At 36.4% G+C, this 15651-nt stretch overlaps 1 protein-coding gene across 3 annotated transcripts in view; it reads left to right on the top strand.

Annotated features, from left to right (window-relative positions):
• The first annotated feature begins 4007 nt into the window (after window positions 1-4007).
• The window catches only part of LOC113047926 (dedicator of cytokinesis protein 4-like), a 92556-nt gene continuing 80912 nt past the window's right edge, over window positions 4008-15651 (top strand). For all 3 annotated transcript variants that reach the window (XM_026209317.1, XM_026209315.1, XM_026209316.1), the window contains exon 1: window positions 4008-4218. In XM_026209317.1, the coding sequence (XP_026065102.1) occupies window positions 4176-4218 (43 nt within the window). In that variant the 5' untranslated portion in view covers window positions 4008-4175. The remainder of the gene's footprint in view (window positions 4219-15651) is intronic.

Raw genomic sequence — 15651 nt, 5'->3', positions numbered from 1 at the left:
TGCACCTGTTTTCTTACTGCACTGGTCACAATACTTTACATACATGTATTTGCACTACACATATTTTGCACAGACTACACATTGTTCTAGCTATTACACTGTAAACTAACTAACGTTGTTACTGTACATAGCACAGTAAACTATTTCTATAAAAATATTATTGCACTACTGATTACTTTGCATAAAATACATTGTTTAAAAAATACTATTGCACACTCATCCAGCTGTATTTATTACCACTGTTCTTATGCTGCTGCTGTTCATAATGTACATATAATCCCTATATATATTCTGTATATACTTTGCTTAATACTGTATATAGCAACTCTACTCACTCTGTAAATCATAGCTTTACTTACTCTGCACTTATATGTATAAAATACTATATTCTTGCATTTATGGTGCATTTTATTAGCTCTGTACTTGTACTCTGCATAATGACAATAAAGTTGAATCTAATCAAATCTAAAAATGATTAGAGATGAGGGTGTTGGTGGGCTGTTTTTCTTTTCTGAGCATGTGCTGTGGTTTCACAGAAGCTGCAGGTGGGTGTTACACTCATTAGTGGAGTTCATAATCACCATTAAGTGAAATAGCAGCTGTTAATCATGATTCTTCTTTTGTCTTTACTCACAGATTTTGAAATGTAAAAATTTAGTCTTCTGGTTTGAGTTTTTCCAGTTTCCGATCTTTCACCAAGGTGCTCAAAATTAATAATAAAAAACACAGTAATGCTATGGTACTGTACATGCTTAAAGCCATTAAATTAAATAAAAGTGCATGCCCAAAAAACCTGGTATAACCATAGTACATGTCCAGAAACATGGAAGTTCTGTGCAACATAGTTTTATTTGAAAATAAAGCCTTTTAGATGTAAAATCAAAGTTTTTGATGATTGGAGGAAAAGTCTTTGTTCCCTCTATTGAAGGAAGAACAGATAAGACTTCACATGGTGAGCTTCAATCTGCAGCCGCTGCTCTGATGTGCTGAGGGTCGCTGGCATGTTCACCACATGTTCGTATGGACGCCTGAAAGACGGAAAGAACAAAGATAGCTGCTCCTCTCATCCTCTTTCCACGTCCTCATGCCCGCATGTGTTGTGTCTCTGAGAACCTGGAGATATGAGGATCAGATTCTTCCAGTTTACAGATCTTTCAGCTTAAAAGAAGGCTGCTAACAGCACATACCATTTTCCATCCAATTAAAATCTGCTTTATTTTCTTTATTTAATTATTTGCTTGTTCGTTTGCTTGTTTAACACTGACATTGACAAAGTATTTTATGTGACATTATTATAATTTTTTTAAGTGTTTCGTTTTTTTAATTTTTTATTTTTTAACTCACCAAATTAATTATAATTAAGTCTACAAAATTAATTAATTTGTTAGTCCTTACTTTTGTTTTAATATTTGTTTGTTTGATTAGTCATTTGTTTTTCTTTCTTTCTTTTGTTTTTTATTCTTTTATTTTTTTTATTTGCAAACTCAAATAATTACAATTAGGCTACATCATTTCTTCATTTAAAAAAATTATTATTAAATAAGGTAATTTTTTATTTAGTGTAGTTTATTCGTTTATTTAGTAATTAGTTTTATTTATTATATAAATAATTTAATTATTTGCTTGTTCGATTGCTTGTTTAACCCTGACATTGACAAAGTATTTTATGTGACATTATTATAATTTTTTTAAGTGTTTCGTTTTTTTAATTTTTAATTTTTTAACTCACCAAATTAATTATAATTAAGTCTACAAAATTAATTAATTTGTTAGTCCTTACTTTTGTTTTAATATTTGTTTGTTTGATTAGTCATTTGTTTTTCTTTCTTTCTTTTGTTTTTTATTCTTTTATTTTTTTATTTGCAAACTCAAATAATTACAATTAGGCTACATCATTTCTTCATTTAAAAAAAATATTATTAAATAAGGTAATTTTTTATTTAGTGTAGTTTATTCGTTTATTTAGTAATTAGTTTTATTTACACACAAACATTATGGCAATTAAGTAATTCTGGTGACTTTATTTGGTAAAAAATCTAATATTCATCAATTTATTTGTTTAGTGTTGAGTTATTTATTTAGAAATGTATTAACACTGCAGTATTGGCAGTTTAATCATTACAGGTGATTTCTCTGTTTATTTATTTATTCATTCATGTATTTATTCCTTTTTCTTAAGTAAGGTAATCATCCTGTCAAGCATTATTGAGCGATTCACAGAAACTGCCAGCTCCAGTGCAAGACACTTGAAATACTGCAGAGTGGAGAGAGAGAGAGAGAGAGAGAGAGAGAGAGAGAGTCATGCTGGGACAGGAGCAGACTTTAAAGCTCCAGCATGTGTTTAGTATGCATGGCTGGTTGAACCCTGCTTCTTGGATTCATCCTCTCGCACGGTGGTCTCTCCTGTGACACAGTCTCTGCTTTCAGACCAGTGGAAATTAACTTTATCATTATCCACGAATTCAATAAATGCACGCCAGGTTTCCTAGTCCAACTCTGACTGTGTATTTGAGGATTCAGAAACTAGGCTACACAACTATTATGTCACATTTGTTCTGTGGAGCACATTTATAATTTATTAAACACAGTTACTGTCCTTGAATTTGATTGGCTGAGCCAATAGCGTGTGTTTGTGTCAGTCTGTGCATTACTGATGGATTTTCATGTATTTTTTTTGCAGGTTACACTGTTATACCAGTAGATGGCAACAAGTGACCGCGTGATTCAACTGAATCATTCAAAAACAGCTTCTTTATAAATAAGTTATTGAATCATTCACTCAGTCAATTCATTCAAGACACGGATTCTTTCAGGAGCAAAACAAGTGAGCTTTTTAAAAAATGAGTTACTGAATCATTAATTCAACTGATTTGTTTAAAACACTGATTCATTCATTATGAGTGAACCGTTCACTCCACCATGGTCTTGTGGAAACATTTAGAGAAACAGTGTAAAAAAAATAAAATAATAAAAAATGGATTACTTAATAAACTAAAAATAAGATACTAAATATTTATTTTATTTTATTTGATGAACAGTACATTTAACAGTTTAGTAATATAGTTAATATAAAACCACATTAATGCAATGTAATAGAAATTAAATAATTTCACAGTAATATTAAAAAGTTATTATATAATTGTTTTATATAATTATAGAATTGTTTCTGAAATGATCAACTGGTTCATTTTCTAGATGATCTTTGTGCATAGATTTTTCAGACAGGAAATGCATGAGGAAAGGCAGGTTGCAAACTACATTGGATTAGTGCAGATTATTAGATCGGAAATTCAGATAAGATCTACACCATTATCATGTACCAGAACCCTTTGACCCTTGCTTTTTCTCTGTGATGCATTTAACATAGACAATACACTGTATGAGTGAAGGGTTATGATTGAACATGTGCATTTATTTATTTACTATGTATTGTCTAGCATTCATGAATCTGCATCATGTATGGTATGCTGGTAAATTCATCATTTATTTTTTCTTAGCCTGCAAAGGGATTTATGGATTATGCCAAAATAATGATTTCTTTAAATGTGTGTATGGTATGGTAGGATATGTTTGAAAACATGACTTGGGCAGATATTGCACATTTCAACTTTAAGTAGGCTAAATGAACTAATAAATTCAGGATAAAAACATTTAATTCAGTTAAAATAAAAAAGAACATAATGATGTAAAATTCAAAACAGTAAAAAATAAATAAAAATATAAAGTATTTCATAAAAACGGAATATCATTATTATAATTTTTTTATCTGAAAGCTCATCCTCTTGATATAACTATAGTTCCGATAAAATGTCATGGTTATAATAAAATAAATGAACAAATAAATACATATCTTGAAAAAAAGGTAATAAAAAAATCTCTATATTATTTAACCTTTCTGGGCTAATCACTATCGTTGTTGTTTTTGTTTTTTTTTTTTTTTTTTGCGCACGTCACAAAACTACATTTCCCATCATGCTGCTCAGTTGCACAGTGGCCGCGCACTGCTTCATCTAGCGCGCGCCGCCGCGTTCTCATCTCGTGCAGCGCAGTTGATCGCTCGAGCGGTCTGAACAATGAGTAACCGAGAGGATGATGTGAATCTGGACGAATGAGTGATTTAACATCAGCACTGCACATCGCACTGTTTTGTACGCTTTTCCCCCTCAGCAGACCCCATGAATATGTGGATTCCCACGGAACACGAGAAATACGGAGTCGGTAAGTTTGCAGTTTATTTCTTCAGGCGACTCTGAGCGTCTGTTACTATTGAATCAATGCTGTACCACACAACGTTACTGCTACTGCTTTCACATAGTGTTTTTTGTTTTTGTTTCTAACGCGAAACCTGCTTGCTTTGGTTATACATGTTTGGAAAAGAAACAAGTGTTTCGGGACTTTGTTTGAGTGGCTGAGTGTATGCTGTTTTACACACGGCTGTGTTATTGAGTGGAAATGAATATATTTAATCACATTCATGTCCTGTGTAGTGCATTTCCTTTACCAGGTTTCACCCTTTACTCTTGTTTTCGAGACCCCAGTTTTGTTTTACCAAGAGTGCAATACAACTGTGAGAATCAGTGCTACTTTAGTGAGTAATATAGTCGCTGCAAAACAAATGAAAAGCGGAGAACGTGTTTTGTGGGCAGAGTTGTCATTCATCCTGTGTATATGTGAAATGAATTACGTGTTATGTGTCGTATTCCAACATGCTCCGAGTTTCATGAAATATTGCTCTACTGAGATTATACCAGTATGCATGCTCATATTGGTGGCATTTGAGATTCGGTCAATTCGGAGATTTGCACCATTGTCAAATGAATATGTATGTCATATGGCTGATGATACAGGCTAGTTATGCAGTAAACAGTTAAAATGTTTAGTCTTCAATCAGATGGAAACCGGTTTTTGTGCTCTTGGACTAGAGATGATGCTTTAAAAAAATAAATAAAGATTAATAAAGGAAAATATTGAAAAATATGTTGTGTGTGTATGTGTATACACACACACATACATATATTTAATTCAGTTTGTTGTCTAAATTGATGCACATTTGTTTTCATTATTTCATTTTATTTTGTTTAGGGATATGTGTTAAATTGGTAAACTTAAATTGGTACACAGTGATAATCAAGTGTCTGCAAAAATAAATCACCTTTATTCATTTTGTGCTATTTAGATTTTCTTTTCTTTTTTTTTCTTCTGTTTTGAATTGATATGTTGGTTTGTTCCTTCAGGGAGGTTGGTTATCAAGTTTAGGTAGTCACTACTGTCTTTGTAAACTTCACATTTCCTATTGGTTCTTTGCCAGCTGGGCGAGGGAATTCATCAGTTTGATAAATGTGTTCAAAGCTCAGAGATTTTAACAATGAGACCCAAATCTCTGGGCAAAAGAATGCTTGTTAGAGTGAAACCAAATGTTTTCTCTTCAGGGATCTTGTCTTGAGTTATGGTGATTTCTCTGAGGATTTTGTCATCTTGCCACTTCTGTTACCTTAAAGTGGGACTCATAACCCAACAGGGATTTTGGGTTTCATATCCAGCGGCTCCATATTTTTGCTTTTGATCTTTTTCCAGAAACACAATCCATGTTTTAGTGTTTAATTGGAGGTCTGGCGAGCGCTGCTTGTATGTAAAGTAGTGCAGAATGTCTCTCAGCCACTGATGAAATATTAATGAACCCCCACAGTCACTGCAATAAGACACCAATTAGCCCTCAATTGGATTAATTACAGCTATTTAAATCAAGGCAATGTCTGAAAATCCAAGTTGTGTAAGAATCTCAGTGGCCCTCCTTTAAGGTTTTTGACCTGCTAACAGGAATTAAGAAGAGATGACAATTTTTGCCCTAATGTTGTTTTTGACAGCCGTGGCATTTGAGGAAACAGACTCAGACACCGAATGGGTGGAAATACCCACATTTTTGTCTGAACTTTTTTTTTGTGCATTTTTTTCCTTTACTGTGTTCATTTCGCAAGACAAATGTGATTGACTGTGAGCCTGAAATAGTCTGAGGGTGGAATATGACTAACTTTTGAAACTATTTATGCTCCTCTGGATATTTTCTATGAATCAGTCTGCCTTGTTCTTTTTAGAAATGCTAGAAAAACCCTCTGCCCCCTCATGGAGTAAAAAAAAAAACCTGTTGCTAAAGTTGATATTGTTTACTCTCAGGCATGACAGTAACAAAAGTCTAATTTAAACTTGGATTTATGTTTGAATTCTATCTATTTTAAGAATAGGAAGAACATGTGTCTCGATAACTTGTACGTCGATAACTTGTACATTTTCTGACAATAATGAAATTTGAGTAAATATTTATATACAATACATGCACATTTAAATGCAGAAATTCAGTGTGTGTATTATTTTCTGTAATGTTATTTTATATAAATATCTACATTAGCCCTCTTTAAACTTAATTGTTGCAGGGCAAAAACTAATAATGCAGTATTATTTAAATATAAATATATTGATTAATAAATTATATTATTCAGAGTATCTATACATTATGTATTTTTGTTGTGCAGAATGTAATTTATGCTGAAAAAAATAAATGTGCAGCATGAATTTTATTACTATACTTTTTTTTTCATTATAGTAAAAATAATTTTAATGGGAAAACGTCCCAAAAAATTGCTCAATTTTCTTTATCCAGTGTTTAATGTTACTTGACTTTGTCCAATAATTAAATAATAATATAAATAATAAATATGTACATTTCCCCTCTCCAAATTCTCATTACTGTAGTGTGGGAAAATTACTGTAAAGTATTAATCTAAATGTATATTATATTTTTTCAGTTTTATTAATTCTGAAAAAAAAAGTCAAGGCGTTATGATATTGATTTCTGTACTTTTTTCTTATTACAGTAATTACTGTTGGAAATTTCCTAAAAATAAGTTAATTAATATCTCAGGATTTTAGGTGAGAAATAACCCGCAAAAATTTGAGACGCACTCAACAAAAAGCAAACAGCACATCATGAATGAATTGGAACAGGGGTGCCGTCTAAAGTGCCCTTGAATGCTCAGTGAGCCCTGAAGAGTTTTGACTGGGATGTTCTAGTGTGTGTTTTCATGAATGTGTGTTTGTGTGTTCGGCCCGGGGGATAGCTGTCGTGCTGCCCTTGTTTCCTTTAGTATTCCCTCCCTCTGGGACAGTGGAGCGGGACGGGGGGGTTAACACTGTGTGGAGTGACCACCCTGTGCGAGGCCCTGTGGGAATAGCAGGTTGTTGTGGAAGTGCAGTGGGCCATTCCTTCATTATAGAAAATCTTCTGTAACGACTGGAGCTGAGGGATCTGAGGGGGCGGGGCTTCTCAACACCTCTTCATTCACAGGCCACGCCCCCAAAAGAGCTGACACAGTGATTTAGAAAGACTTGGGAGGAGATAATATCCAATTTCTATCATGACTCATCTCCAGATGGGGAAATAACATGCATATATACTACACATTATCACATGCATAACAGGCATATTAATGTGCACAGTATTATCGAGTGGAAAACCAACACTTTTACTCCAGTTTGTGTCCTTCCAATGTCCTGGCATTTTTCATGTAGGTTTTTCTGAATATATAGAGAGCAGAATATCATAGTGGTTTATTTTAATTTTCACTCTGGCCAGTAAGCAATGTCTTAACGAACACCCTAGCAATCACATAACAACACATTAGATTCAACCAATCAATGATTGAGTAAAAAAAAAAAAAAAAAAAAAAGTTTGAATATGCCATCGACCTTGCTGTATAATCCAGAAGCTTCATCAAAGCAATGTCATCAAAATACCTTACCTAAAGGTCTGTTCGCACCTATTATAACTGTAGATATGGACACACATACGTGAAACAATTAGACGGGCAAGTCTGAATAGAGAAACACAAGATCCTTTCTGAAAACCACAATCCCCCAACCCTTTGAAACCGAAGTCTGGTTCTTTGCACAAATCCCGCTATTGATCCTAAACTAGGCACACTCCCCCCGACCTCATAATCCTTCTGACCTTTGACCATCCGTTCAGGGTGCACACAAACAGGGAGATTATTAATACGCAATCGGCGGCTGGAACGTGGATTTAATTAAGTGTGCCGCTGAATGCCTCATTAATGCAGGGAAAAGGCTTCGGTGTGAATCGGGATCATGCGTGAGGGAGGCAAAGAGAAGGACGTTCGTTATCTGTTCTCTCGGCAGGACGGGGGCTGATGGTGTCTGGCTCAGACTGCAACATACCGCTTTCACAGACATCTGTTTAATGACTAGCTCTACCAAAAATGATATCATTGTCTCACCCTCATGTCTCATGTTAGTGATGTCCGTAATTATTATTATTTTTTTTAATAAATCTGTTATGAGAGAGCTCTGTAAAAGATTATATTTTAACAACAAATACAATTTTTATCATTTAGAAGTTAATAAAAAAAACTACATTATGGGCAATTTACATGGTTGCATACATTTATTTATTTTTTTAACTAGCAAGCTAGGCAATATTGCATTCATAATCGAATGCAATTCATCTGCGATTATGAACATGATATTGCCTAGCTTGTCAGTGAACTACGGCTCTGTGTAGTAAATGCTGCTACATCTGAAAGCAGGTGATGGCGATTTACTACCAATCGTGGAACCGGTATTACTGATGAGACAATCGCATGCTATTAATTGCACAGCCCTAATTTAAATCACATCTATGATTCTTTTATATTCATTTTGGAGCATTACTGTACGTCATATGCTTTCATTATATTGATAGAAGTTTTTAGGTGAACAGTTCTTTTCTGCTTGATAGGTAGTTCTTATCCAAATACACACAATCCTTGCATCCAGAACTTTGGTTGTCTTCACTCTGTCACTCTGAGAGTGTGTTTGAGGATGACCAATCCAATCCCATAGCTCCCTTTCAGCCCACAGTGGCACAATCCAAAAAAGCCAAACATGTTTATATACAGGATGCCGAGCTTTCGCCAGCTTTTCAGTGTTCAAATCCACAGAGTTGTTCCTCATTAAGCTGCTTTCCTCACTTTTGACGTCTGGAGATTGCTGAGGAGTGAGAAGTAGAAAATTTCCATAGAAGAGTCTTTTCATATAGCGTTCCATACAATCTGATAAGTATTGGTTAAAGGATATATCGCAAAGTCCGATATTTGGCATTTTATAATTACTGGAATTGGCTGAAAAGTTGTTTCTGATTGGCTGATGCATAGGACTTTTGTTACTGTGTGTGGGACTTTTATTTTGACCGCACTGAAAATGTCAGTACTTGAGCACACAGAGCTCCTATTCGCCATCATAATTACATTACTGTCTCTGTTTAACTATTCAAGTTTTGTCTAATAAATTAGTTCACACAGAAATTATTTTTGTTCGCCTTCATGTTGGTCAAAACTCATATATATTTATTTGTGAGAAGCAAAAGAAAAAAAAAAAAAGGTGAAAGTTTAAAGGGCTGCGACTAACGTTTAGTTAGCAATTTTATGGGGGAAGTTTATGGGGGAAGTCGTGGCCTAATGGTTAGAGGGTTGGACTCCCAATCAAAGGGTTGTTGGTTCTAGTCTCGGGCCGGACGGAATTGTGGGTGGGGGTAGTGCATGTACAGTTCTCTCTCCACCTTCAATACCACGACTTAGGTGCCCTTGAGCAAGGCATTGAACCCCCAACTGCTCCCCGGGCGCCGCAGCATAAATGGCTGCCCACTGCTCCGGGTGTGTGCTCACAGTGTGTGTGTGTTCACTGCTCTGTGTGTGTGCATTTCGGATGGGTTAAATGCAGAGCACAAATTCTGAGTATGGGTCACCATACTTGGCTGAATGTCACTTCACATCACATCACATCACATCAATTAGTTGGCCAATTAATTATTTTAGATTAATAGGATTAAAACCCCAATTTTTTTTTTTTACTGACAAAAGCACACTATTCCACATTCTGCCTGATGTCCTTAAAAGAAATGTGCCAACTGAATACTCTGAAAACATACAGTGCTTAACAATTTATTAGAGCAACTGTGATAAGACAAAACACAAATATTTAAGGATTCTGTCAAAAAAAAAAAAAAATTAATTCTAAAAATGTTATTGTAATTTTTGGACAAATAACAAACTGAAACAAGTAGTATTTTTTCACATAATAACAAAAATGGCCTCCTTTTGCTTTTGATAATGGCTCACATGCTTTCTGTCATTGTTTATGTACTTTTTGACTAATTGGGTATCTGAATAAAAAAAAAACACTATAAAGCACTTGTTCCTTTTTGCCCTTATAAAAGATGTCCATTATAGTCACTATAATCTATAAGCTGAGTTTTACTGAAAAAATAGCAACCTGAAAAGATAAGTGGGTCAGCAAATGATAACAAAATCTCTATTTTGGGTGAACTATCGCTTTAATGGACAGTCAGTTTTTCCTTCAAGTCCAGTTGGAACAGATTAGACATGTTTTTTTTTTTTTTTTTTTTTTCAGTCTTTTCGTTCCAGACACTTGCACACACGTACATGTCTCGACAGATTTTCTCCGCTCTGTCCATGGGGAAAACTAACTGAAAGTGGACCTGAGAGGCCATTAGCTGATATCGAAGCTGTCACGGGTACGATACGGCGTTCATATCCTCGCCTGACTGCTGCTGTCAAGGCAACCACACCAAATTCACTGCTTTAACGTGTCTCGCTAAGACTAGCTGCCATACTTTCTCATGGACTTGATGATGTGCTAGATCACTTTAAACCTAGTAAGACCAGGAATGGGTATACTTGATGAATTTCTTCATACATGTAGACGGCAGGGCTAATTAACACCCCATCGATTTATTAATACGTCTTCTACGCATCGTGTGAACCTGTATCGACCTCACTGATTTTGAGACTCTGTCCACGTGCTTTGCTTTATGGCCATTACTGAATAGGAGATAACACATGTTCGTGAATAAATGCACACAAGTTTACAAGGTTCTTGAGTTTACATTTGTTTAATGATGTGGAGGAATTAAATACAATGTCTAAATTTCCATTTTTTTTTTTAAAGCCATTTTATAAAACAGATGGTTTTGACTTTTATTTTTGTTCTGAAAATGTTTGTTTAATTATTTGTTGTGTGTGTGTGTGTGTGTGTGTGTATATATATATATATATATATATATTAGGGGTCTAACGGTTCACAAAATTCACGGTTCGGTTCGATACGATACACTGATGTCACGGTTCGGTTCGGTTCGGTTCGATACGTTTTAGATACAGCAAAATGTAAAAACATCTCAACTTTTCAGAATGCCGCAAGCGCACCGCGGGTCATGTGACAAGAACCAACCAATCAGCTTCATCCTTTCCCGTAACAACGTTGAGAGCTCAGCCAAGATGAAGGAACAGCTGATCATAGTTGTATATGGATTGCAATTTTGAAATAAATTTAGTAGCAGAGCTACTGCAAGCGATTTTTAGAGCTGCAAATCCATTTATCCTTCGCTGAAATTTCCGCGTCTCATGGAGAGAGCACGTCATTGTTGCTTAGCAAAGACAGACGCCTCATGAGCGCTTCTGCCGAGCGCTTTGGAAAGGAGGAGAAAGACGTGCTTAGCGTTTTCCACGCGTTTTTAGGAGCGATATGTGAACGGCCCCTAAGGCGCTCGCTCACTCAGCATGCGCTGAAGGCTCGTTGCAAAATGTCTAATGCATTTAACAGACCAGAAATATAAGATCCTAAAATAACCAACAGGTCTGGTGTTTGGGTTGGATTCCCTGTAAGCTATAGTGTCTAAATGCTGCAGGGATAGTTTGCTGCGTGGATGTTTCTCCTTTTTTTCGTCTTTTCCCAGATAGTACTGACGCATATATCCCAGATATTCCCGCTGGTTTTTTTTTATTTTTATTTTTTATTCCCGCTGGTGTACCCTGTCATGTTGCAGATGCGACATACCGTTGTTTTTTTATCCACCACTCTCTTGCCATCACCATTATAGCTTAAAGGGAATCCAAAGTGCACCCAAACACCAGACCTGTTGGTTATTGGAGGATCTTCTCATTTCTAGTCTGTTAAACGCATTGGCTATTTTGCAACGAGCCTTCAGCGCGACTACTGAGTGAGCGAGCGCCTGCTGAGTAGCCTAACATAAACATATAAGATGGTGTTTTTTTCTTCTTCGGGAGTGTCAGGGGCGTTGCCTGTTACGTTGTTTGGGTTATTGGGCTACCTTGTTGAACGCATATCATTATATTTCTATCTCTCTCTTTTTTTTTTTTTTTTTCAAATATAATTAATTACTCCAACGAACCGTTCGGTATACATAATGCGTACCGCGTACCGAACCGAAAGCGTCGTACCGAACGGTTCAATACGAATACGCGTATCGTTACACCCCTAATATATATATATATATATATATATATATATATATATATATATATATATATATATATATATATAAATATATATATACCCACTGGTCTCGAGTCCCACGGAGGAGATGGAAGGATATAAAACAGGAGTGACGACAGTGAAGGACGAGAGAGGACCAGGCCTGGATTTTAGCTTGTGTTTTGGTTTTGTTTGTGCGCGGCAGTTGGCCGTGAAGGGCTGCCGCGCTGTTTTGTGTTTATTTTGACTATTAAAGCTTTCATTTTGATTGTCTGCCGGTTCCCGCCTTCTCCTTCCTGTGATCACGGAGTTTGTATTGTTACAGTGTGTTTAGTGATTTTTACCATGGTTAATGGGTTTTAGAGAAAATAACGCCACATGAACACCCTTTAACGTAGTAAAACTGTAACGCGTGGCTTATTGCTGTACTATGCAACCTCTTTTTATGATGATTGATTGATTGATTATACTTAATCACTGCGAGCAAACCATATCTCTGGCATTTCCTTCCGGGATTCATTACTCTCTAAATGATTTGCTCGTTTGAAGCCCTTTGCTTACATGCAAAGAGATTCCGTTGGATTTCAAGCAGCCTAATCCAGTGAATCACTTTCATTCCCTTCTCATCATTTAAAGTTAGTTCACCCGGAGAGGCGAGTTCTCCTTTTTCCTTCTCATCATTGATTGAATGGGGTCTGCTTAACATTCAGGCGGCAGAATCCCACACAGTTTACGAGCATTCAGGGATTTCCTCGTTTGCTACAAGCCCTTTGTTTTACGTTCAGACACTTTCTTTTGCCCTTTAAACAAGTTAATTTCACAAACAAGGCCTGTCATATGAAATATGAACAGAAATGTTGTCAAAAAATGTTAGCATGACACAGATTTGACACATTCTGATGCTGGATTGCTGCAGCGGTGTGCATGTCGGACTCTTTCTTTTGGCCAGCACAGAAAGCAGCCTGGATCAGCTGGAGGACCCTGATATTTGGGGCAGATCCTCGCCCCCTGGTAGTCTTCCACCTGGCGTCCTTATTTGACTTCCCTTGGGGTGCAAATGAAGTCCTAAATGAAATGCCACTCAGCGGCGGTGACTGTTATGTATCTCCTTTGTGTGGCCGAATGGCTGAATTGGGCTCGTTTGGCCTGCTGGGAGTTTAAATGATACAGTCAGTAAATGCAGATGGCTCTTTTATAATTTTTATAAGCCTCAGGCCTAATGTTTTGTCTTCTGCTGTCTCACGCTTTCAGACATACAGGAGAGATGACAACTAGAATCGATCAAAACAGTCATAGTTTGCTTAAGTCAAAAAAGCTAATGTCACTGTTTTAAGAGTAGAACTGGATTTGAAAGAATAGTTTGCCCCCCAAAAATGTAACTTCTGTCGTCATTTACACAACCTGTTTTTGGGTGAGCTATTTAAAGTAAATCGTTATAGCGTATAACATTTCAGTATATACTACTTCATCCTTAAACTACACAGTACAAGATTACGCTTCAAAAACTTGATTAGTTCTTTAATAGATGTTTATTAAAGACGAATGGGCATTTTAGCAGGTAGAAATATGCATTTACTCAGTCTTAAATAAGAAAGAACCTCTGTCACATTAGCAGTATATGTTCTTCCTCGTACCCTGCTGGTCTGAGTTTTGTGGTTGCTAGAGCTGAGATGGGTTAGCATAATGAGCAAAGATGCTGTAAATACTAACATGTAAATGGGGCACGCTGCATCTCACACACCTTTGACATCCTCTAATAGCAGCTGGTGCTAAACCACATGACATTTTGTTTTCTGTGAAACAACTGTTAAAAGTAGATCACCACAAGTGAAAGCAATGCCTCAGTCTTGCTGCAATCTTATAGTACTTTTAAAAAAAAAATTCATAGTCACAGCCATTTTTCACAGTTTTGTATTAATGTGCATGTCAGTGAGATGAGTGAATGTGTGGGAGTCCAATATGTTTATTACGACTGGCGCTTTTAAAAATGAAATTATATATGTGTGTGCGTATGAATGTGCTGTTAAAAACTGAGCTCAGAATTGATTCCAAAGAGAATCGTGATGCGTTCTGAAAATCTCAGAATTGATCCACGAAATGCGATGCATCGATTTATTGTCGCAGCCCAAATCTTCACCTTGGAATTATAAGGTTCTATCTGCATTCTGAGTAGTTTCCAGATATTGAGCTTCAACGTTTTTGCATTTCATATACTGATATGGGGAGTAAGCTTTAATTCCCATAATGCATCAGGCCAGGAAAAGGTCAAATGTTTGCACAGATGAGGCTTTGCTGTTGTGTTTGTGCAGACCACACTCCATCTTTTCAGTAAAACTCCCAACTTTTACACCCTCCACACGTTAGCTGTCAAGTGCCACACTGTTTTCTATCAGCTTTTTTCAATCACTGATGTGTTTATAGGGTGTGAATGGCTGCTGTTGACCCACTTTGAGCCAGAAACTGGGACACATTTGTTTTTTTTTCTGGCCTTCATTTGCTCCACTTGATCAGTTCAGTAGATACAAGATGAATAAATTAGCCAAGCTAGTTGCAGAAACTGTTTAGTCAGCCTAATTATGTTGATTTGAGACCTCTTCTAGTAACATAATAATTCATAGTTTAGCATATTTAAACGTGAAGCATGCTATCCATGTGCTGAAATGTGTTAGAAGTGGTGTGCTAGCAACATAAGACACACCAGCATAATGTTAAAACATGCCAATTCATGATCGCAACACAGACCACCTGCAAAACAACCAGGCATTCGAACCTCTGAGCTTGAGTGGAATTAGAAACCACGTGCATCATTCAGAGGTCAGCTTTAACATGTGCAAATTTCTGTAGCTTGGTTTTTATCTGCTTGCACCGTAGACCCACTTTCCAGGAAAGGTTTGAAAACAAACATTGTGGGTTTCATATATGCATAATCCTGAATTAGATGGATTTGTATGGAGTGAACATGCAGGCACCGTCTTTATTGGTTGTGATGTTGTTCCTGCATCCCAGAGAGCTCAGGAATATTAGGACGGATAGGAGTCTGGAGAGGGCAGTTATTGATGCTCTTAAGCTAAAGCAGATGTTTCAGCCGCTCCTGGCATGCCAGTGGCTTAAGACTAGTTGTGGGATGAAAAATTCTCCATTAAAGGGAAAGAATGAGCGAGAGTGAAGTCCATTAGCTGTGCTTTTTGCACCACTTCACTTTACAGCTCAACTTGGAAACGAGTATGATGTTTTGACCATAAATCCCCCTCAGAAAGCTGTGCTGGATGACTCCGGCGTACCTCTCGGAATTTGTTGGAAACTTAAACC

Source organism: Carassius auratus, chromosome 29 (genome assembly GCF_003368295.1).
Source record: "Carassius auratus strain Wakin chromosome 29, ASM336829v1, whole genome shotgun sequence".
Lineage (NCBI taxonomy): Eukaryota > Metazoa > Chordata > Actinopteri > Cypriniformes > Cyprinidae > Carassius > Carassius auratus.
Note: the sequence above shows the minus strand (reverse complement) of the source record. Positions and strands in the feature narration are given on the sequence as shown.